Genomic DNA, 21,728 nt, shown 5'->3' with positions numbered 1-21,728 from the left:
CCTTTTGACTCTACTCCAGAGACTACACCTCCCAGAGTGCACTATTCTCTCTCCTGCCGTCCAAAATGATGAGGGGGAAATGCCCAGGGTCACCGCCCATGGTGGGCGCGCTTTTCCTTTAAGGCTACCTTTGACATTGCACGGGTTCCAGAAGGTTCTCCCGGGATTCCAGCTGTGGCCAGTACGTCCCACCTTCCCAAACCGGAGATTGGACTAATATAGCGGCGCACCCCACCTCCCGGCTCGGGTCTGAGCCCCACAGACCAACCAATAAAATCAAAGGGCGCGTGGAGTTGCCACCCTCTGGGCCCTTCACCAATGACAGGGAGCGATCGTGAAGAGGCGTGGTTGACGGATCCCCGAGCGCACCAATCAGAGCCCCACCAATCGCTGCCAGGAGTGTGTGCGCGTGTGGCCGGGTGACAGGGGTGGAGAATGGGCGGCTATCGCCCAGCCACTCGTAGAAAACTGTCCAATTACAACAGAGGTTTGAGCTGAGTGACGGGCAGACGGCGCAATGGGAAGCGTGGAGGCGGAGCCGTGGGGGCGGGTTCCCGGGCCCGCTGTCTGCGGCCGGCGGGCAGGCGACTCCTGTCCCGAGTGGAGGCTGCGGAGCCGGAGCCGGGGGAGGGGGCAGTGGCTGTCGGACGGACCGCGGAGGCGCCCGCAGCTCCTCACCGGTGAGGGCGCCGATCTAGGACTCGGGGATCGTGGGCGTGTGGGCGTCGCGAAGTCAGGGGTCCTGGTGTCCGGGGGTTGGGACACTGAGGGCCCATCGGCTCTTCTGCGGTAGGGCGGCGGGGACTCAGGCTCTGCCAGGTGCTCGTTGTCCGCGACCCTCTTCCAGGGGACGGCCAGCGTCTGAGCCGGGGGAGGGTCGGGCCAGGTCGGATTGGGTTCCGCCGGGGAGGAGGCGTTTCTGAGCCGGCCCAGCCACCCAGCACCGGTGACATCACCGACCACCCTCCCCCGCCCGAGCCCCCTCCTCTCTCCCCCTCTCTGCTCGCCGCGCCTTTTGTCCTGGCGGGGTCGGCTCTGCCCCGCCCCTCCCCGCCCATCTGCGAGGGAGGAGACTCCCCGTCAGTGACTTCATTGAGTAGGTTCTGGGGGATTGGGGTCGGGTCCTCCCCGACAGAGAGGCAGAGGAACTTAGTGCTTCTCGGGCCCTCACAGACAATCACACCTGTCACAGGTACACACGCTGCCACTCACACGCACGCTCGCACTGCCAGCCTTCCTGCCACACGGTCACACAGCCATTCACAAGCAGCCAGACATTGCCGCCCTTAAGAGCTGGTGGCCACTGGACCCCATCCCTTCACTCTCCACGCCTGGGCATCAGGTCCAGCTCCAGCTCCTGTTGCACGGGACAGGCCTTGCTGGGTAAGTGCCTCTGAGGACCCGAGGAGGTGACTGCCAGAGCTGCAGCTTTGCAAGCAGGCTCCCGCGGAGCGAGCAGAGGTGAGGGGCTGGGCTGGGCATGTTTAAGCGCACAGTGCTCTCCTGCCCATCCCCAGCAGCATCCCCACTGCAGGCCCGAGGAGCTTTCCGGAGCTTCCCACACTTCTGGGGAGAAGACTTCTTAGCCAGCTTGATGTTTAAAATTCAGCTGGAGCCCTTAAAACTTCGAGCGTGGACGCTGAATGGGTTTGTAAAGTTTCGGTAAGTCCCTCCGGAGAATGGCACTCATGCCCGTACCAAGTCAAATCCTCCACATCACATCCCCCTCCATCGCCTCCTCGCTTCCTCCATTTCATCCTCGTCTCCTTCCCATTACATGTAAGTGCCTTCTACCGCACCCCTACATTTGAATGAAGTGTACACCTTATCATTCATCTCAAACCCTCCAGGCATCCATTTATTTTCCCCAAACATCTCCAGTATTTTAATTCTCTGCATCTCTCTTTCAACCCCCTGGTAACCCATTTTCTACCGCAGCCACTGCCACTGGTCACCCTTTATCCCCCTCCATCAGTACTTCATTTTCTGTATCAGCCATCTCCCCTCCCTATACCAGTCCCCCTTGCCATTTCTCCTCGTTTTTCATTCCCGTTTTTCATTCCCGCCTCAGCATTAACATCCTTTCTTCTTCTCCATCAAAAGCAGTGCCATGCCATGGGGCTCCTTTGTCATTCCAACACGCGGCTTTTGGGTAGGGGGAGGGAGGGAGAAAAGGGCAGTTCTTGAAAGAGATCACCCTGTGTCTGTGGAGGCAAGAGAATTATAGATCTAGAACAGCTAGCAGGTGGGTGCCAGGGAGGAAGCTGGCCAGATGAAGAGGTAATGCAGGGACATCAAGAGGATGGTGGGAGAAGTGGCAAGTCTTTCATTTGCCCTCTGCCTGGAAGCTGCTATAGTTCCCTGGGGCACCCTGTTGGTGTGCTAGGATTCCTTCCCAGTCCCTGGGGAAAGAAGGTGTGGGCCAAGGCAGAGATGGCAGACCACCCCCAGCTCCCGCTCAAATGGCTTTTACTGCTGCTTCCGAAAATGGCTGCCCTCCCCCAGCTGCTCTTTCTTCTCTGCCTCCTCCAACCCCCGCCTCCCCCACCAGCCGTGACATACTGATACGGGGGAGGAGGGGAGTACCCACCTTTTGGGAGCCTTCTCTTTGTCAGAGTGAGGTGACTCCCAGAACCATGAGTCAACCCAGCCACCTGCAACAGGCCCTGTGGGGGCAGGAGCTAGGGCCATGGTCCCTACTACCTACCTGGAGTCTTGAGGCCTCCTCTTACCCATTACAGCCCTCACTCCTGCCAGGAAACCCTGTACCCCTCGCTGAAGTAGTCAGAGGCAGAAAAGCAGGCCTTAGCTGTGGCTGCCAGCCCAGGACATTGCTAGAGAGACTCCGGTTCTCCGGGCTTTGGTATGGGTTGGTCAAATCTCAGAAGGGCTGGAGAATGGCTTCTGGCCATTCTCCCAAAAAGCTTTAGATACAGGAATGTCCCCTTCCCTGCATATTCACCACAGGGACATTGGTGGAGGGAGATTGGCATGGAAGAATTGGAGCCTCATGTTTCTCCCTCATATAACAAATGCCCCTGCATCCAGCTTAGAAGGGACTATCAGAGGAGTGTGGGCCAGATCCTAAACCACTGGGCAGGTGAGAGAGAGGGTAGGTATTAAGGAAATGGTGGTTAGTGCCCAATTGCCTCCTAACAACTAAGGTTTAAAAAGGCCCTATCACCAGGGTGCTTTTGTTCACTAACATTAGTGCTTAGGCGGCACAGACATGTCTTCACACACATTTTGTGTGTAGATACTGGGAGATGAGTAAAGGGAACAGTTGCCCTGATTGGGGGAAGGACAGTGATCATCCCCCTACTAATGAGGGAGTTAGAAATGGCAGTTTCCAAAGGCTGTGAGTCATCCTCTGATCTGAGTCACATGTGAGGCTTAGCATAGTCTGGGGATCGAGAGCAGGGGTGCCTGGGGTCTCCAATGCAGAGAGAACTCCAGGCACCCACACCCTGACTCAGCCCCATTGGCCAGGGCAGCTGGCTGAAGATCTAGGCCTGTCCCCAGTCCCAGGCCACTGCCCCAGCTGCCCTTAGCCTGGGCACCATGCCTGAGGCATGGCGTAGGAGACCACGATACTCAGGTGACCTCACCCCGTACATTGATCTTCACCAGCTTCTGTGCGTGGCTTTGTCAGTCCATGGTGCCACCTCACTCAGCAGGACCTTTCAGGGGGCCTCAGTCCGGCCCAAGGATGTGGGCCTTAGCCTAGCTCCAAGAAGTGGGCCAGAGCCCCCCGCCTGCTGTTGGGAAAACCCAGGACCTGAGGAAAGAATCACAGAATCCTAGAATGTCCAAGCTGGAAGAGATCATCTAGTCCAAACCTTTCATTTTACTGATGGGGAGACAGAGGCCCACAGAAAAGTCACACTGTGACTTTTAGGGATTGCAGGATCATCAGGAGCAAGACTGGGGCAGAAGGGAATAGAGGCACCAAGGATTGGCCCTGGATTTCTTTCAGAAACAAGGAGACCAGTGCCGGTCCAGTGGCTGTGATGGGAAAGGATTATTACAAGATTCTTGGGATCCCATCGGGAGCCAATGAGGATGAGATCAAGAAAGCATATCGGAAGATGGCCTTGAAGTACCACCCAGACAAGAACAAAGAACCCAATGCTGAGGAGAAGTTTAAGGAAATTGCAGAGGCCTATGATGTGCTGAGTGACCCTAAGAAACGAGGCCTGTATGACCAGTATGGGGAGGAAGGTAAGAGAGCAGCGCTCCAGGCTGCTATTGGACCCCTGTCCTTGTCTGGGGTCCTAGGTGACCCAGTTCTCATAACCGGGAACTGGAGACTGAGTAGGGGGTGAGGGAGGCAAGTGTTCCTAACACTGACACCCAGAGGAAAGAAGAGACCACCCACTTCCCAGCCTCAGCTTACCATAGTTCCCCCCACCTCTCTCTGCCCCTCTCCCTGCTTAAGTTCAGGCCTGAGCGAGGTCTGAAGCTAGAACCAGAGGCCTTCCCCCTCCCACTCCCCTTTCCACTCCCCCTTCCCAGCCCTTATTAGTCCAGCCTGAAGTCCCTGCTGCTTCATTGGCTGATGAGGAAGGATAGGGAAAGGGAGTGTGTGCCTCTCTGAGGACAGAGCATTTACATTCATCAGCATAAAAGTTTGACCCTTAAGCAGCCTGGGAACTAACCAGTGGGGCGCTGAGCTGGAGACATGGTTGTTCCCTTCTCTGCCCACTTCAGGCCATCAGAACAGAGGCATGGCTTCGCCTCCCTGAGGAAGTGGCAGAGATCCAAGGGTGGAAGGGAAACTGCTGCTGGCATATTGCCCCCTCCCTGGGGTAGCTGGTGGCCACGCACAGGGTGGCAGGAAAGGCCCAAATAAAGCCTCTGAGAGGGCGGCCCCTCCCAGCACATCCCACGGGCATGATGTAGCAGCTAATTCTGGGCCTGCCCCTCAGGGCCGCCTGCCACCCGCCAGCCACAGGCACCTGTCAGGCTATATTAAGAGACATAGTCACAGCTGAGGACTCTCCTTCCCGGGAGAAACTGTCCTTCCTCCCTAACTGCATGCACCTTTCTTTCACATTCCCCTCCTTACTCTCCCCACTGTAGCCTCCAATTAGATAGGCTATCCATATGCACTGTGCCTGGTACAGAGTAGGCACTCAAAAGAATGTTCTTTTCCTCTCCTCCTCCTTGCTTTGTGTCCCATGCCATTATCTTCTGGCACCCCAGTCCTCCCAGCCCCCTCTCGTATGTCTCCATGCCACTAGTTCCTTCCATTTTTCCCTGCTCACCTACCAACTCCCAGATTCACCAGGCGTCTTGTGGGGGGGGGGGGGTACTTTCTCAGCTAAGAATTTGTTTTTCCTCTGGGATGGAGTAATGGGAGTAGAGGTGGGCAAAGAGGGTCGATTTGCAGGCACCATGCCACCATGTGACCTTTCTGGGAATTGCACTCATTCCTCCACTTGCCTCACCTTTGTTTAGGAAGGTGAGAGCTGGGAGAGAGCTGGAAACTTAACCCTCCTGCATGACCAAGCCTAAGTGAAGGGCATAGCTCAGCCCCTAGGCCCAGACACTGGGTTCTAAAGCAGATCTGCAACCCCGGAGGATGCAGCACAGCCTTAAGGAGACAGCCAGAGCCTGGGGAGGGAAAAGCAGCCTTGGAAATGGGGGTTATATTTCTGTCCGCCCTGCCTCCTCCCCATCAACCAGACAGAACAGTTGTGCACATAGACTCTGTACTCAGCCCTGGCTGGGGACAAGTTGTTCCCAGCTTGAAAAGGGGGTGGTAGTGGTACAGCAGGAATCCCCACAGAGAAATTACCCTTTCCTGTTGTCATTAGTCCAACCTCCCTCTTTTGCTGAGCTTTGCCAAGCTTCTTGAACTCACCTGATAATCACACCTCAACAGAGGGAAAGAACAGACCCTGCGTCTTAAGGGAGGGGTGAAAAGGCCGCTGCCACAAGTCTCTGAACGGCCTGCCACTTGGCCTCTCTAATGAAATCCAAATCTAATGAAATAAGAGGCTAATTTAGGCTCTGGCTTCCATAGCCAATTGAAATTCTAGATAAAAGGCCTTAAAAAAAGAGTCCCTTCCCGTAGCTTGGGCTCCACCCTAAGTCTACATGATCTAGATCACTTCTCAGTGTTAATACCCACCTCGCTCCTTCCCCTGTGCCCTACTGTCCCCATCCTCACCACTGCCATCCCCCCGTTAAGGCTGCCTCCTTAGACAGGACCTAACTCCAGCAAGAGCAGCTGGGGTCCCCACCCACAATGTGCCAGCTCATTCATGCATTTGGCTGCTCTGATATTAAGTGTGAGGGGTAAGGCTTGGTGTTATATAACTCCAGGGAGCTCCATTCCCATTGTCGTCTATGTCTGTCCAATGTGTGAATGGCACCCCCTGCAGTTGTGCAACACTGTGAGCCCTGACTGTGGGAACAAAGCATTTGAAAACTTTTTCTAAAGAAGTAGCTCCTCATCTCCAAGCCAATGAGCTTTCCTGCTTTGGGGAGCCCTCCTTATTTCCCATTTGGCAGGGAAAGAAGAAATTGCTAGAAGCAGAGTGAGAGTGGGCCTCCTCCTGGACCATATCCCCACTTGATTTAGGACAAGTCACTTACTAGCCCCTGTGTCATCAAATCTTGCCCACTTGCCTCATGCTCTGTGGGTCTTTGGAGAAAAGCAAAAATTTCAGAGCCAGATATGACTTGTAAGGTGACCCAGGCCAGCCACAAAGGTCTGAGACATCTTTGGGTCATGGTTACATGGGAGAGATTACAGGACTGGAAGTCACATCCTCCAGGACTTCTACTCTTAGCTTTTCCACCCATTGGGAAACTCAGCCTCTTTGAACCTCAGATGTGTTTTATTAAAAATATAATTAAGAGTAAAAATTAATCTTGCCAGAGAACTTTCTTACTGTATTAGGCCAGCCCTCTCTCTGGGAATTAAAGATTTCGTCTTTCTCTAGGTCCTTGAGTTGGGAGCTAGAGAGCAGGGAGAGGAGACTGGGGTGGGGCCCAGACCAGCCACACTGTCCCTAACTTCTCCTCCCTCCAGGCCTGAAGACTGGCGGTGGTTCGTCAGGTGGCTCCAGTGGCTCCTTTCACTACACCTTTCATGGGGACCCCCATGCCACCTTTGCCTCCTTCTTTGGTGGCTCCAACCCCTTCGATATCTTCTTTGCCAGCACTCGTTCCACTCGACCGTTCAGTGGTTTTGATCCAGATGACATGGATGTGGATGATGATGAGGACCCATTTGGCGCCTTCGGCCGCTTTGGCTTCAATGGGCTGAGTAGGGGTCCAAGGCGAGCCCCTGAACCACTGTACCCTCGGCGCAAGGTGCAGGACCCACCTGTGGTGCATGAGCTGAGGGTGTCCCTGGAGGAGATCTACCATGGCTCCACCAAGCGTATGAAGATCACGAGGCGGCGCCTCAACCCTGATGGGAGAACTGTGCGCACCGAGGACAAGATCCTGCACATTGTTATCAAGCGTGGCTGGAAGGAAGGCACCAAGATCACCTTCCCCAAAGAGGGTGATGCCACACCTGACAACATCCCTGCTGACATAGTCTTTGTGCTCAAAGACAAGCCCCATGCACACTTCCGCCGAGATGGTACCAACGTGCTCTACAGTGCCCTGATCAGCCTCAAGGAGGTGAGGCCTGGGTCAGGTTGTGTGTGTGATGAGGGGGGGGGTAACAGGGACATTCTTTCCCCATTTTAATCTTTTTCTCTCTTCCCAGTCACTCTACCCCACCTTTTCCTCACTATCTGCCTCATTTTCCCCAGGCACTGTGTGGCTGTACCGTGAACATTCCCACCATTGATGGCCGAGTGATCGCTTTGCCCTGCAATGATGTCATCAAGCCAGGCACCGTGAAGAGACTCCGTGGGGAGGGCCTTCCCTTCCCCAAGGTGCCCACCCAACGGGGCGACCTCATTGTTGAGTTCAAAGTTCGCTTCCCAGACCGATTAACACCACAGACACGACAGATCCTTAAGCAGCACCTGCCCTGTTCCTAGGCTCTGCCCCAGCCAGCCCAGAGTCTACCACAGCAATACCCCCACACTCGCCCCACCCAATGTGCACCCAACTTGATGTCCACTGGACACTGGCAACTTTTTTAAATGCAAAAAAAAAAGCCACTGTTTTTTTCAGGAAAATGTTCCTGTCCCTGACCCCTTTCAGAGCTGGGCTGCCTTGGGGGAGTGGGAGGGAGGTGGGGAGAACTAGCCCAGACCAGGGGTCAATTTTCATGTCACTAGCTTTGAATCCAGTTCCCACTCCAGTGACTGGAGAGTGACCTGAGTGCTACTTGAATATATAAAGATTCCTTGTCCACGCCTGTAAATAGCATACCCTCCTTCCCCGCTCAGCTTTGCTGACACCTCGCCTCTCCCTTCCCTCTGGCTTCCGCCTATGGGGGAGGAAGAGGGTGGAAAGGACACTGCTTTCCCACCCCAGCCCCACCCCCTGGTCCACAGTGTCCGAGGTTATCACACACATATTCACACACACAAAGCACTCGCCTAGAGCTGTCTGTGCCTCTCCCAGGTTGAGATAGAAAGGGAAGGTCCATAACCGGGCCATTGAGCACGAGACACTTTTCATCTGGGGCAGGGGGGTGAACGGGGCCCTCAGCAGCCTCCTGGACAGCTCCCCTGCCCAGACCCCACAGAGCTGAAAGTTCTGTCCTCCCTGTTGCTCTCAGGAGTGTGCAAGCATGGAGGGAGGGGAAGGGGGTCTGCTGTATTAAAGCTAAGAGGTGGGGGGCAGGATCCATCTCCCAGCCTTCATCAGGAAGGGAAAGGGCTTTGGGGTCAGGTGGCAGCTATTCCCCAGCAAGAGATTCAGGGTCACAGGTTTCTCCCCACACCTCTGAACTCAGGGCCTCGCCACCCCAAAACTTCCAAATCCCATTTTTGTGATATGTGTAACTACTTATTTCTTACCCTTCATGGAGGCTGTGTGGGAAATTTCCAGCCCTTTGATGCCTATGTGACTCCACCCCATTCCCAGAGTTGTGAAAGATCCAGTAGTGCAGGATCTAGGGTAAGACTGCTTCAGCAAGGTCCTGGGGTGGGGTCTTTAGGTTTTCTCACATTGACAAGCCCCTGAATGTTTTTATAGTAGTTTTTTTTTTGTATTTTTTGTAATGACAGTATTATGAAAAAAATAAAATATTTTAAAAATATGGCATCTGAGCCCCAGCTGGGTGGCTCAGTTGTTTGGAGCATCATCCTGTACACCAAAAAGGTTGTGGGTTCGATTCCTGGTTGGAGCACATACCTAGGTTGAGGTTTCATCCCCAGTTGATCACATAAGAGAGGCTCGATCTCCAATTGGAGCGCTTATGAGAGGCAACTGATCCTCTTGATGTTTCTCTCTCTCTCTCTCTCTCTCTCTCTCTCTCTCTCTCTCTCTCTCTTCCTCTCCCTCCCTCCCTCTCTCTCTCTGTCTTACTTTCTCAAATCAATAAAAACATCCTCAGGGAAGGATATCTATATATATAAAAGGCTAATATGCAAAGTGTCCCCTTGGGAGTTCGACCGGGAGACTGGGAGTTCGACCGCTTGAACCAGGGGGGCAGCACGGAACATGGCGGGCGACCAGTGGCAGCGGGGCACTGAGGGAGCGAGGGAAGGAGGAGGTGGGGAGGCAGGGAACCTGATTGGCCCTGATCACTGGCCAGGCCTAGGGACCCTACCTGTGCATGGACCCTACCTGACCAGAAGCAATGAACCTGGGCTGGAGGTGGGTGTGCAGTGCCACTCTCAACCTTCCTCCGGGGCCCTGGTCCCCTTTGAGAGGCCAAACAGGACTTCAGTATAAGGTGAAGCCGATTCCTTCCTTCCTCTAAGCCCAGACTCCCGGGATTTCTAAAACATACTCCACACAACAAAGACAGAAGATACCACTCACTATAAGAAGAAACAAATCTATTTGGAAAGAATAAATATCCTTTTTTATGAGAAACAGAGACTATCCTCTTTGAAGGATGTGCTATCACAAGAATGAAAAGATTTTCTCTATAGGAACTAAATTTTCCTTTGAGAGAAATTTCCCTCTTAGGAGGAGACAGAAGAGGACTTTCTGGATGACTAGAAAAGACATATCCCCACAGAAAGAGCCTGAGGCAGTGGGGAGGAGAGCTGGAGGTACCTGGGATCTTTGGTCCATGCTGGTGGGGTCTGGCTGGGAACACAGGCTCCCTGGGAGGCATGGACATCGTAGCTGATCCTCAAATCCCATAATTTTCCAGCGATGTGTGTCCTGGTCTCTGAGCCACCTGTCCTGCTGAGACAGGTCTGGTCCTCAGGGCCTGCGTGCTATGCTGACTGCAGGGTACACTTGTCACTTTCCTTGGATCTTGGTAGAGAGGAGCCCTGTAGTTGAAGGAATGCCTACTGTGGGCTCTGCCTGGGCCTAGACTTTGTCCTGGTGCTGATTTTCCTCTGCACCGAAGCCCTGATTCTTCCCCAGGATCCAGCCCATGATGACCATGCCCCAATGGGCTTCAGGGTCCCCAGTGCCATGAAGACAGCTCTGCCTTCACCTGGTCCTGGGCTCCACACAGAAGTTGACACTGAATAGGCTTTTCTGCCCTTGCCTTTTTCCCTGGGACAATGCCAGTGAAAATAGTTTCGTCCTTTTATTCAAGGTACTTTCAGAAGGAGCGTGCTCCTTCCAGTGCAGAAACCAAGGGCTCTTACTGACAAGGGTGTCTGCTAATCCCATGGCCTGGGCAGGGAGAGCCCCAATTCTACATCTCCTACTCAATGCTCTCCTATTTTGGATCTTCTAGTAGGGTTGTGCCTTTTTACTAGGGCTAAACTCTTGTCCTGGCTCTTCCCTGAGGCCTAAGGCTTTGGGATCCAGGTCTGTTGGGCCAGACACCTGCCTCTGGCCTCCATGTGAATACAAAGGATATAGGAAATTGTCATGTCCCTACTGGGCAATCTCTGAGATGGGACTATGAGACTTTAGAAGCCAAGCTATCTGAGGCCAGGGGCACTTCAATGAGAAAGACCTGAAGCTTGCTTTGCCTGCAATTTTAGGCTTACCCTTAAAGGTTACATGGAGGATTTATGGTTTTTTAATGCCTATGTCACCATACACATACATGGAGGGAGGAAGAGAGAAAGAGGAGGAGGGAGGAGGGAGATAGAAAGAGAGAGAGAGAAAGAGAGAGAGAGAGAGAGAGAGAGAGAGAGAGAGAGAAAGAGAGAGAGAGAGAGAGAGAGAGAGAGAGAGAGACCTGTATAAAAGTCAAGACAGTAAAGGAACTGGGGGAAAATTCTGGTTCAGCCAGGTCCTAAGAAGTGGGGTCTTTATTGGGTTTTCTCACTTTGACAAGCCCCTGAATCCTTTTATAGTAGGTGGTGTGTGTGTGTGTGTGACTTTGTAATGACAGTACTATGACAATCATCAGCTTATTTGTATGACCATAATATTTAAGGCTTGGCCATCCTGAATTTTGGGCAACCAGAAATTTGAGGGGTGGGGGGGAGACAGGGAGGATTTTTTGGTCACTGGAGCCCCTTGTCCACTCAGATAGCCATTTAGTTTCTGGGCATCCCCCAGACTTTCATAACATCTTCTGATTGTGGCTTAGAAGCTGGAGTCTTCTTAGACTTCACTTATCTCCCTGAACTCTCTGGCCCTTGAAAGAATCCCTAAATAATCTCCAACATCTTTTTCCTGAACTGGAAACTCCAAGAAGGTGCTGACCTCTGTGGTGATCCCCTTCAGACACTCCTCTCTCTGTTCTCTGCCTCTGGAGCACTGCTGGCGTCTGTTGGGACACAACTCCACTTTCATCGCTTGGGTCATGTCCAGAGTCTACCACAGCAATACCCCCACACTCGCCCCACCCAATGTGCACCCAACTTGATGTCCACTGGACACTGGAGCGACTCTGGACTGTCTCTCTTGTTCCTCATACACTCATACTCTATCACAATTTATCCCTTTTAATGGGTATGAAGAGCTAAAAACGTGTCTGCTCTTCTCCTTGGACTAAGGGTCTGCATGAGCCATGATTAACATCTCAGGGGCCTCTGGCCTTTCTTGCTCAAAGCTGAAGGGGAAGGATGAGAACTTTCCAGGGTATGAACTGAATTTTTTTTGTAATCAGCTTGTCTTCTGACCTGCCTAAGGGTTTCTTTTGAAGACCATCCCTTAAACATGGGTGGCTGAGAGAGAAAGTAAACTGGGGAAGGAGCTATGATTAGGTCTCTATCAACTTAACAGTTTTATGTATGCAAGGACCTTGAAAGGTAAGCTCTACCTCTGCCACACTCAAAACCATATAATCTAGGCTTCCTGGTGCTTGTCAATCTAATGCCTGCATTAAGGAAGGAAAGCTTCCAAGAGGTGTTCAGGCAGTGTTCCTGATTAATGAAGGGTACTACATTTCCAGTTTCCACGGACTTCCCAGAAGGGGGCAATGTAGAGTTGGCAGGAAGCCGTGAACACACATTTCTAGAGGTCCCACTTTGATCCATCTGCCCCAGCTTCTTGCCCAAGTAAGTCTTTAGGGTATTTTTCAGTTGCTTCAAGTCTAGGTTCTTTTTTTGAAAACATTGACAAGTCATTTCCTGACCCATTCCCTGCATGACTCGAAGTCACTTTTTATCTCCTCTGAAGAATCAGCCCCTGAAACCTTTACTGGGCAACTTTCTGAGTTCCTTCATAGCTTACATTTGGAGCCCTTTCTCGGGCTCTGCCTCAGACCTTTCCCTAAGTCATTCTCTAACTGGAAATTTGCTGGGCCCTTCAGATAGAAACTTCCTGGATGTCACAATCCAATCTTTCTTAGATCCTTGCTGCTTTGGTACGTAAACACAACAGGCTTTACAAGTCTATGATTTTACTTAGCTAAGGTGTGTCTGTTAGTTACCCTGAGGCTGCATCAGTGCCAGAGTATCTTGGATCCTACAGGCCAGGACCCACTAGTGTTAAATGGGACTCTTTCAAAAGTAGAACTCTTCTTGTTCCAAATATTACTGCTTATAGGAAATTCTATGCGAAGAATGGAAACTGACACATAGACATGGACGGCCAGGCTGTACTGAAAAAAAGTAAAAACCCACAAATTTTCAATCTGCTTCTCTAACAGGTATTAAATTTCAGTTGCGGTTCCAGAAAAGGAATGGAGAAGAAGGTAGTAGGAATGGTAGCAAGAATGTGCCTGAGATAGGAGCTGGGAATGAAGCAGGGTTTGAGGCTAGGAAAGCAATGGGAAATCTTTAGCCTTCATTTAAACTAAGGGGCAGAGGATTGGGCGTTAGAGATTCCCCTGACAAAGCAAAGGGAGACTCCAGTGGGAAACAACCACCCAAAACAGGACAGTAGCTACAAGGGACTCACTGAGTAGAGAGGGAAGAACCTAGAAAAGCTGGCTTCATTATGTTGTAAATGGTCCCCCCTGGTTTAGGGATGTGAGAGTTGCTGAAGACTGTGCAGTTGCTCTGGTTTGTCTTCAGTGCTCTGTAATAGTCGCATTTCAGCAAGTGACTCTAAAATAGCCCTAGAAGAATGAAAACATACAAAATTATATACATCACCCAGCAAAGACTGGAAGACTCATCAGTTCCAATGATTTAATGAAACCTCTGTCCAGTCATTAACTGACCACTAAGTTAACCAAGCAGTGGCCACATACAACAAACAATATAGACTTTACAGAATTACTTCAGAAAAATCACTACGCAAACAACAATAACAACAAACTCTAGAAAATCTGAATTCTAGAGTTGCCACATTATATTATTAAAAATGTCCAATTTTCAACAAAAAGTACAAGATATGTAAAGAAATAAAATTTTTTAAAAAATGGCACACACACATACATGGGGAGGAAAACAGCAATCAATTAAAAGTGACCCCAAGGAAGCCCAGACATTGAACTTACTAGACAAAAACTTCAAACCAGCTATTTAAAATATGTTCAAAAAAGTAAAGAAAACTACGTCTAAAAAATACTAATGGGCCCTGGCCAGTGTGGCTCAGTTGGTTGGGCACTGTCCCCAGCACTGAAAGGTTGCAGGTTGGGTTCCCTGGTGAGAGTACATGCCTGGGTTGTGGGATCAATCCCCGGGTTGGGGCATCCAGGAGGTAGCCAATCGTTGATGTTTCGCTCTTGCATTGATATTTCTCTCTTCTCCCTTCCTCTCTCTCTACCAGGGTGACAGTAAGGATGGGGAAGAGAGACAGATTTGAGAAACAGCTGAGAAAATTAGCAAAAGTTGGTGACTGACTTCTTATGGGAAAGATGAAGAGCGAGCAGTGTAGATGGCTGCTGTGTTTCTTGCTTGGGTGACTCAATGATACTAATTACTTTGGGAGATACAACAGGAAGAGCAAATTGAGTCAAAAGAAGAAAATGCCCTAAGTTATGAAGATGTTAGGCCTGGGGTGCCTGTGGGAAATGGAGCTTAGGGATATTTAGCAAGAACTGGGATTTATGAGACAAGCTCATAGAAGTCAGTGCTGAAATAACTAACCACATAAATAGCTACCTCACTACTTCAGAGATCCTACTTCGGAGAGTAACACAGTCATTAAAAATTACATTTAGGAAGAGTTTATAATGTGTAGAAAAGGTTTATGCTAAATATTAACTGCTTTCCTACCTTACAAAAACCTATGTTTATTTAAGCAATGTAAAAATTTGAATAGTAACATCTGGAAAGAAATACATCAAAATGCTATGGAAATTATTTTGACTTTAGAAGTTTATGGGATTCCTCCTTATACTTTTTCAGATCTTCTAAATTCAATATATACTTTCATAATGGGAAAAACTATTTAAAACAGCAATATTTTCGCCAATCTCTAGTGGGACATGGCTAGTGTTTCTTTCTGTTAAACACAGGACCTGACACATAGTAGCCTGTCAATAAATGCAGTAAAATACCAATACCTGAGTGTGAAGGCATTTGAATTTCCCTCCCTTCTAGAAGGCGGAGGCCTGTCCTGTCTGCTAGAATGCCTCACCACAGTGGACCTCCACTCAATCACGAGCCTGCTTCTGCCCATCAGGACTCAGCCTCACCTCTGCCCACTGACACTGCCCTGAGGGGGCTAGGCTGGTTTTACACACACACACACACACACACACACCACACACACACACACACCCCAATCCCCAGCCTCTCAGCTCCTTCATCTGCTTTGAAACATCATCCCTTCTGTGGGAGCTGGCTCGGCAGGCAGTCTGAGAAACTGACCCCTCCCAGAGGGCGGTTCTGGGAGGTCTCACTGTCCTCTGACCAGTCGTGGCATTTTCAGGGTACTGGCTCGGGACAAGACATGTGTGCAAGCGGCAAGTGGAGGTGGGCCGCTGGCCAGGCCCTTAACTCAGCGTCCTTATGGAGAAGGAAAGGGAGGGGAGGGAAGAGGCGGGAGGAGTAAGGGAAGAAAGAAGGGAGAACGAGAGGGACTGGGAGGCGGAGGGAAAGCGAGTTGGGCAGTAAAAGGGGCTGAGGCCAGGCATCGACGCTCAGAAGCTCTGCCGCGGATCCTGGGCGCAGCCGCCCCACCCACAGCCCCCGCCAACCGAGGTGGGGGAGTCCCACAGCGGGACTGGCCCTAGGCATCTGAAAAGTCCCATCAAAATCTCGGCTGACCTTAACTGCCCACTTCCGGTACCAAGGAAGCCAAGGAGGCTGATTCGGGCGTCCAGAGGTGGTGCCTCCTGAGTTAGCCACCAGGAAGCCGGAGGAAGAGTCCCGCTGCAGGCCCTTCCCCGCAACAAAAATCCCGCCCATTTCTCATTCATTCGCCCAGAAGTTACTGAGCTCTAACCTGATACTAAACACCAGATGCTGGAGTTAACGCAGGGAACTGGGTAGACAAAGTTCCATCCCTCAGATAATTAAGACATAAGCTACAATCTAGTGTGGAAAGTACCGGTGGGGGAGGAGAGGGAGGATAAGGGCACCCAGCCCAGCTTGGGAGGGTCAAGGAAGGCCTCCCAGAGAGACAACTTTCATTGTGGCAGGAAATGGTTTCTGATTCCTCTGAAAAGTGGAGGTCTGGCACATCAGCTGGGGGGTAGGGGGGTGCGAGGAAAAGAGAAGTTGAGAAAAGTGAAGAAGGCTTGAATCGATTTTTTAGTAGAAAGGATTTTTTTAAAGGAATTATGTAAGCGCCACAGGCAGGGAGCTTTTCCTGTTTTGATTAACAATGTATTCCAAGTACTTAGACCAGTACCTAGCACACATCAGGCACTTAATAAATGGAACTCATGAATAAATGCTTTTCAAGTGATGCTTGGAGCTGATCATTAATTGCAGGCTGTGAGTTTATGGGGGCACAACTCACTCATGTGCGATTTTATCCAATAGCGCTGAGCCACTTCCTACAGGGCAGGTCTGGCAGAGGCAGAGAGTTGGGATGTTGCCAGGTAGAAATGATGGAAGGAGAATGAATTGAGAAGTGCTTGGGAGGTTGACCATGAAGTCATTGTGGAAAGGGAGGAAACGCAGGCAAGAGGTTGCTGACGGACTGGGAGAAAGTGGAAGGATCAGTGGAATGGATGTCCTGACAAGGTTGAAGAATTGTCATCTTTAGGACAAATCTGAAGGTTGAAGTCAGAGGATGGAATGTCAGACTGGAAGGCAAAGCAGTTCCTGATGATGAGGCTTCAGATATGACCACAGCTGGATTGGAGCAGAAGTAAAGGACTCTGAGATGAAAAGGTCTAGGAATTGAGAGTTTAGGTCATTGAATGGTCTATCCACACAGATGTTTGGGTCTCCCATAGATCCCCTCTTCAAGATCCCTGCTCTGGGCCCCATCCAGACTCTTCCCCAACCTTCAGAGGACCTGTATTCATACTTCAAGTTATGCCTTAAATCATAAAAGAATAATGATATAGCTCTGGGCCAGAAACCAAAATGGGGAAGTTAGGGAGGGCTGTAGTGGATATCTGTTTTGTCTTCTTTGTTTTATACCAGCATACACACACCTTTCTGGAAACAGTATGTCTATGTCCTCGGAAGGAACTACCACACTCCCACTCCTTCAGTCTCAGTCCATGTGCAGGTGGAGTGGTCTTCCCTCCACACCCTTATTCCAAGGGTATATGTGTGGCTCAGACCTGTCAGAAGAAGCAGTCTATTCCCCTGTGAGCAGTGTAATGAGTAGTTCAAGGATGGACACATACCAATTGAAACCCATAAGTCACGTGTTGTCAGAGTGACATCACATTTTTAGCATCAATGGTACTGCTACCACACAAAACCTGAGAGAAGTCAGCATAGAAGACAGAGAGCCAAGAAGTGGAAAGTGAGTCCTGCTGACATTGAATTGAGTCCCTGCATCAATCCTACTACCTGAAGCCAGCCTTACCCTGGACTTTTCAGTTATGTCATACATTCCTATTTTGTTTACACCTGTTGGATTTTACTTTCTGTCATTTATATCCAAATAATTCCTCACAGCCCTAGTTGGTTTGGCTCAGTGGATGGAGTGTCGGCCTGCGGACTGAAGCATCCTGGGTTGAATTCCGGTCAAAGGCACATGCCCAAGTTGTGGGCTGGATTCCCAGTAGGGGATGCGCAGGAGGCAACTGATCAATGATTCTCTCTCATCATTGATGTTTCAATCTTTCTCCCTCTCCCTTCCTCACTGAAATCAATATATATATATATTAAACACACACACACACACACAAAAAAAAACCCCAAAACCCCCAAGTGATTCCTCACAGTACAAGGGGGTTTCTCAATCCTTAGCTCTGCCTTCCAAACTCAATTTCCCTTACATGAAAGGGGAGAACAACACTCACTTCAAGGAGTTGTGGAGATTAAATGGGATGATAAGTGTATAAATTTGTTCCATAACACTGAGAAGTAAGAAACATCAAATTACTTAATTTTTCTAAAATTAAATCTGGCTCAAAACTCCCATTTACTAGAGTTCAAAGACATCCAATCCTATACAATAAAAGCCTAATATGTTAAGTGTCCGGTCAGCTGTTCAACCAATCAAAGCATAATATGCTAATGATATGCTAAGGCTGCTCAACTGCTCTCTCTGATGTGCACTGACCACCAGGGGGCAGGCGCTCCAACCCGTAGGTTAGCTTGCTGCTGGGGTCTGGCTGATTGGGACTGAGTGAGATGGGCTGGACATGCCCTGGAGCCCTCCCATGGTCCCTTCCTGGCTGGCCAACCTCCTGTGTTCTCCCCAGCCCCGATCATGCACTGGTGGGGTCCCTTGGCCTGGCCTGCACCCTCTCACAATCCGGGACCCCTCAGGGGATGTCGGAGAGCTGGTTTCCATCCGATGGCGGAATGACCAGTTGCTATGATGCGCATTGATCACCAGGAGGCAGACGCTCAATGCAGGAGCTGCCTCCTGGTGGTCAATGTGCTCCCACTGGGGGAGCGCTGCTCAGCCAGAAGCCAGGCTCACAGCTGGCAAATGCAGCTGTGGTGGCAGGAGCCTTTCCTGCCTCCATGGCAGTGCTAAGGATGTCCGACTGCCTGCTCCCGGGGAGCAGGCCTAAGCCATCAGTTGGACATCCCCCGAGGGCTCCTGGACTGTAAGAGGGTGCAGGCTGGGCTGAGGGACCCCCCACCCCGAGTGCACAAATTTCATGCACTGGGCCTCTAGTATTAATCATAATTGGGTCCTTTCCCCTCTTTAGTGTGGTATAAACTGACAAAAAATAAAGGAAAAGAAAATCACTTAGGAAAGCTCAGCTTGAGCCTGACATGGTTGCCCCCGGGATGTGCATTGTCTAAACCAGCGGTTCTCAACCTGTGGATCGCGACCCCTTTGGCGGTCGAACGACCCTTTCACGGGGGTCGCCTAAGACCATCCTGCATATCAGATATTTATATTACAATTCATAACAGTAGCAACATTACAGTTATGAAGTAGCAACGAAAATAATTTTATGGTTGGGTCACAACATGAGGAACTGTATTTAAAGGGCCAGAAGGTTGAGAACCACTGGTCTAAACACTTATGGTCCATTCAAAGGCAGGTGGCTCCACAGCATCTCTGTCAAGTTTGCATACCAGCATCTTTTGTTGCAGTTCCTAAGGTTATGTGTTAGATGTTTAGTACCCTAACTATTAAATCAGCTCTCCCCATTACAAGTCCTGATGCCTCCTAGTGAACCCATCACTACCCATCACTACATCTTTTTCCCCAAGTCCCTGGGCCCACTGCTATATTTGGGCAACTCCTCTTCTTTCAACCCAGCATCCTCCATCTTCTCCTTTTCAAGAATGCCCAACTAAATTAAATTCCCCTCCCACACAAGAGCCTGAATAAGATTGTAGACAAGGTGTCTTGCAACTTTAGTTTGGGACTAAAAAATAAATAATCCATTAACAATTCTATGAGATAAGAAACTTAGAATTCCTGTAATAGAAGAAAACAGTTACCTTTTTAAATATATATAAATATATATATATATAAATATATATATATATATATAAATATATTAATGATTTCAGAGAGGAAGGGAGGAGAGAGAGATTGAAACAGCAATGATGAGAGAGAATCATTGATTGGCTGCTTCCTTCATGCCCCCTAATGGGGATCAAACCCACAACCCAGGCATGTGCCCTTGACAAGAATCGAACCGGGACCCTTCAGTCCACAGGTTGATGCTCGATCCACAGAGCCAAACCAGCTAGGGCAACAGTTACCTTTTCATCCCACTGGCAAGACATAGGAGAAAGCAATCAATAACTGGTAAATTATCCTGCCATAGTGTAAATTAACTAGCACAGAATAAGATCCAGTATTGCCTTCTCTAAGCACTCAATCTTCTTCATCCAGAGGTAGCAGATGCAAATGCCGGGCAGGTAATACAAATGAGTAAAAAAATGAACAAACATAAGAAAACAAAACGATAAACAGCAACTAACCCTTAGCCTGGGCATTAACAATGAAACTATGATGAGAACCATGCTGAATTGGAGAGCACCTGTCCACTTCAAAGGGAGGGAGCAACTTCTACTTAACTCTAATGGTCTGTACTTGGTGGGAATGAGAGTCAGTATTGCCAGATTTTAAACTTGAAATATTATTATGTGCAATCTGTTACGTTTACAGTACTGGCTACTTATTCATTCAAGTTCTTAATAAAAACACTACTAGCTACATTGTCTGGGCCAAATGTTACATTTCAGTTGGTCATCTTTAAGACAAATGTTATATTTCAGTTGGTCATCTTTATGCTACATATATGCTGTCAGCTGACAAATTTACATCTTCTCCATAGACTGTTCTCCCAAGCTTCAGATCCAAGTATCCAATTGCCTCTTGCCTAGCTTTTCCTTGCCACAGGTATCTCAAATTCCAATGTTTAAAATGGAACCCATCAACCCCAAACACATGCTAAATTGGTTTCCAGGTCTGTGTTCCCTATCTCAATACAATGGCACTAATATATACCCAGTTTCCTCTCAGAAACCCTGGAGTTATTCTCAACTCCCGCTCCCTCCACCCCATCCCACTGGTAACAAAGTATAATGTCTTATCTGTGGAATTCTACTTGAACCCATTATTCTTCATTCCCACCATCACTGCCTTGGCTCAGGCCTCAACTTTTATTTTGCCTAAATTAAAGCAAGAGCTCCTTAACTAATCTCTTGCCTTCAATCTCTAATCTTTTTGCCCTCACTATAGCCAAAGCATTCTTTGCAAGACACAAGCTTGATGTTGTCACTTCCCTGCTCAAAACTTTTCAATGATTTACCATTACCTTCAGGATAAATTTCAACTCCTTAGACTGGTATTCAGGGCCCTTTGTGATCTTGTCTTTCCATGTCTACCTCCTACTGCTTCCTCAACCCCCACCGCATTGAAGTACCTTCAATTCCCTAACGGGACATTTTCCTATACCCTAGCACCTTTACACAGGCTCTTCCTACGGCTTGGACTATCCTTCCCTTGTTCCCTACACTCTCATTTTCTTGGTTCCTCAGACCAAGCATTAATCCTCTTCTGGGACATACCCCCTCTCCCCGCCCCCCACAGGCAACCCCTTTCTCCAGGCTGGTTAGATAACCTTTTCTGCTTCCATTGTGCATATCTTTATTTTATTGTCTACTAGGGGCCCAGTGCATGAATTTGTGCACCTTGAAAGGAACTGTGGGCTGCGAGGCTGCGGTGGGCACAGGGGCGGGTCTTGGCCCATCCTCCGCGCCCCCGCCCGGCCCCTCCCACTGCGGCCCCCAGTCCCCTGTCTGCTGGCAGCCCCACTCCCTCCGCCACCACTTGCAGCCGCAGACGCCTGCCATGTTTCACACGCACCCCCTTGTGGTCAGCACGTCATAGCAACTGGTTGTTCGGCCGCTCGGTCTATTTGCATATTAGGGTTTTATATATATAACTTGACTGATTTTTCCCACAGAAATAGGACTTACTTTAGAGCAGGGGTCCTCAAACTACGGCCTGCGGGCCACATGCGGCCCGCCAAAAACATTTATCCGGCCCGCCGGGTGTTTTTGCCGCCGCTGTGTGCATAGGAATTTGTTCATAGTTTTTTTTTTAAACTATAGTCCGGCCCTCCAACGGTCTGAGGGACAGTGAACTGGCCCTCTGTTTAAAAAGTTTGAGGACCCTTGCTTTAGAGACTCTGTCTTACTTCTATCTACTCGAGACTAAACACAATACCTGATTCAAACTAGGCACTCAATAAATATATGTTGAATTAATTAATCTAATCCAACTTAGGGTAGCAATGGAGAAAACTAAGAACT

The 21,728-nt window shown here is 49.7% G+C and overlaps 1 protein-coding gene and 1 long non-coding RNA gene across 5 annotated transcripts; one reads left to right on the top strand and one right to left on the bottom strand.

Moving 5' to 3' along the window:
• Window positions 1-490: 490 nt before the first annotated feature.
• On the top strand, window positions 491-9,189 carry DNAJB5 (DnaJ heat shock protein family (Hsp40) member B5). Of its 4 annotated transcripts, none has more exons than XM_006098726.2 (5): window positions 491-680; window positions 1,521-1,662; window positions 3,977-4,221; window positions 7,043-7,644; window positions 7,779-9,189. In XM_006098726.2, exons 1-5 carry the CDS (start codon window positions 518-520, stop codon window positions 8,010-8,012), a joined length of 1,386 nt encoding a protein of 461 aa, XP_006098788.2. In that variant the 5' UTR covers window positions 491-517; the 3' UTR covers window positions 8,013-9,189. The 4 variants fall into 4 exon arrangements, with proteins under 4 accessions (XP_006098788.2, XP_006098785.1, XP_006098787.1 ...); XM_006098723.1 differs by having other exon boundaries at window positions 1,518-1,662; XM_023762476.1 differs by lacking the exon at window positions 1,521-1,662 and adding an exon at window positions 1,193-1,461 and having other exon boundaries at window positions 564-680.
• Window positions 9,190-13,046: 3,857 nt separating this feature from the next.
• On the bottom strand, window positions 13,047-17,431 carry LOC111827912. Its single transcript, XR_002831662.1, has 2 exons — window positions 16,321-17,431; window positions 13,047-13,522 (listed from the first exon to the last, which is right to left on the bottom strand). It is a non-coding gene; the product is annotated as an uncharacterized LOC111827912 (long non-coding RNA).
• Between the last annotated feature and the right edge of the window lie 4,297 nt (window positions 17,432-21,728).

Source organism: Myotis lucifugus, unplaced genomic scaffold (assembly GCF_000147115.1).
Source record: "Myotis lucifugus unplaced genomic scaffold, Myoluc2.0 scaffold_246, whole genome shotgun sequence".
Taxonomy (NCBI): domain Eukaryota; kingdom Metazoa; phylum Chordata; class Mammalia; order Chiroptera; family Vespertilionidae; genus Myotis; species Myotis lucifugus.
This window is presented reverse-complemented; position numbering and strand designations above follow the sequence as displayed.

Bases quoted from the DNA above. Each gene is read 5' to 3' on its own strand.
- DNAJB5 (XM_006098723.1), top strand. From the start codon at position 518: ATGGGAAGCGTGGAGGCGGAGCCGTGGGGGCGGGTTCCCGGGCCCGCT. The intron at 681-1,517 runs GTGAGGGCGCCG...GCCCATCCCCAG, and splicing joins GCGCCCGCAGCTCCTCACCG to CAGCATCCCCACTGCAGGCC. The intron at 4,222-7,042 runs GTAAGAGAGCAG...TCCTCCCTCCAG, and splicing joins TGACCAGTATGGGGAGGAAG to GCCTGAAGACTGGCGGTGGT.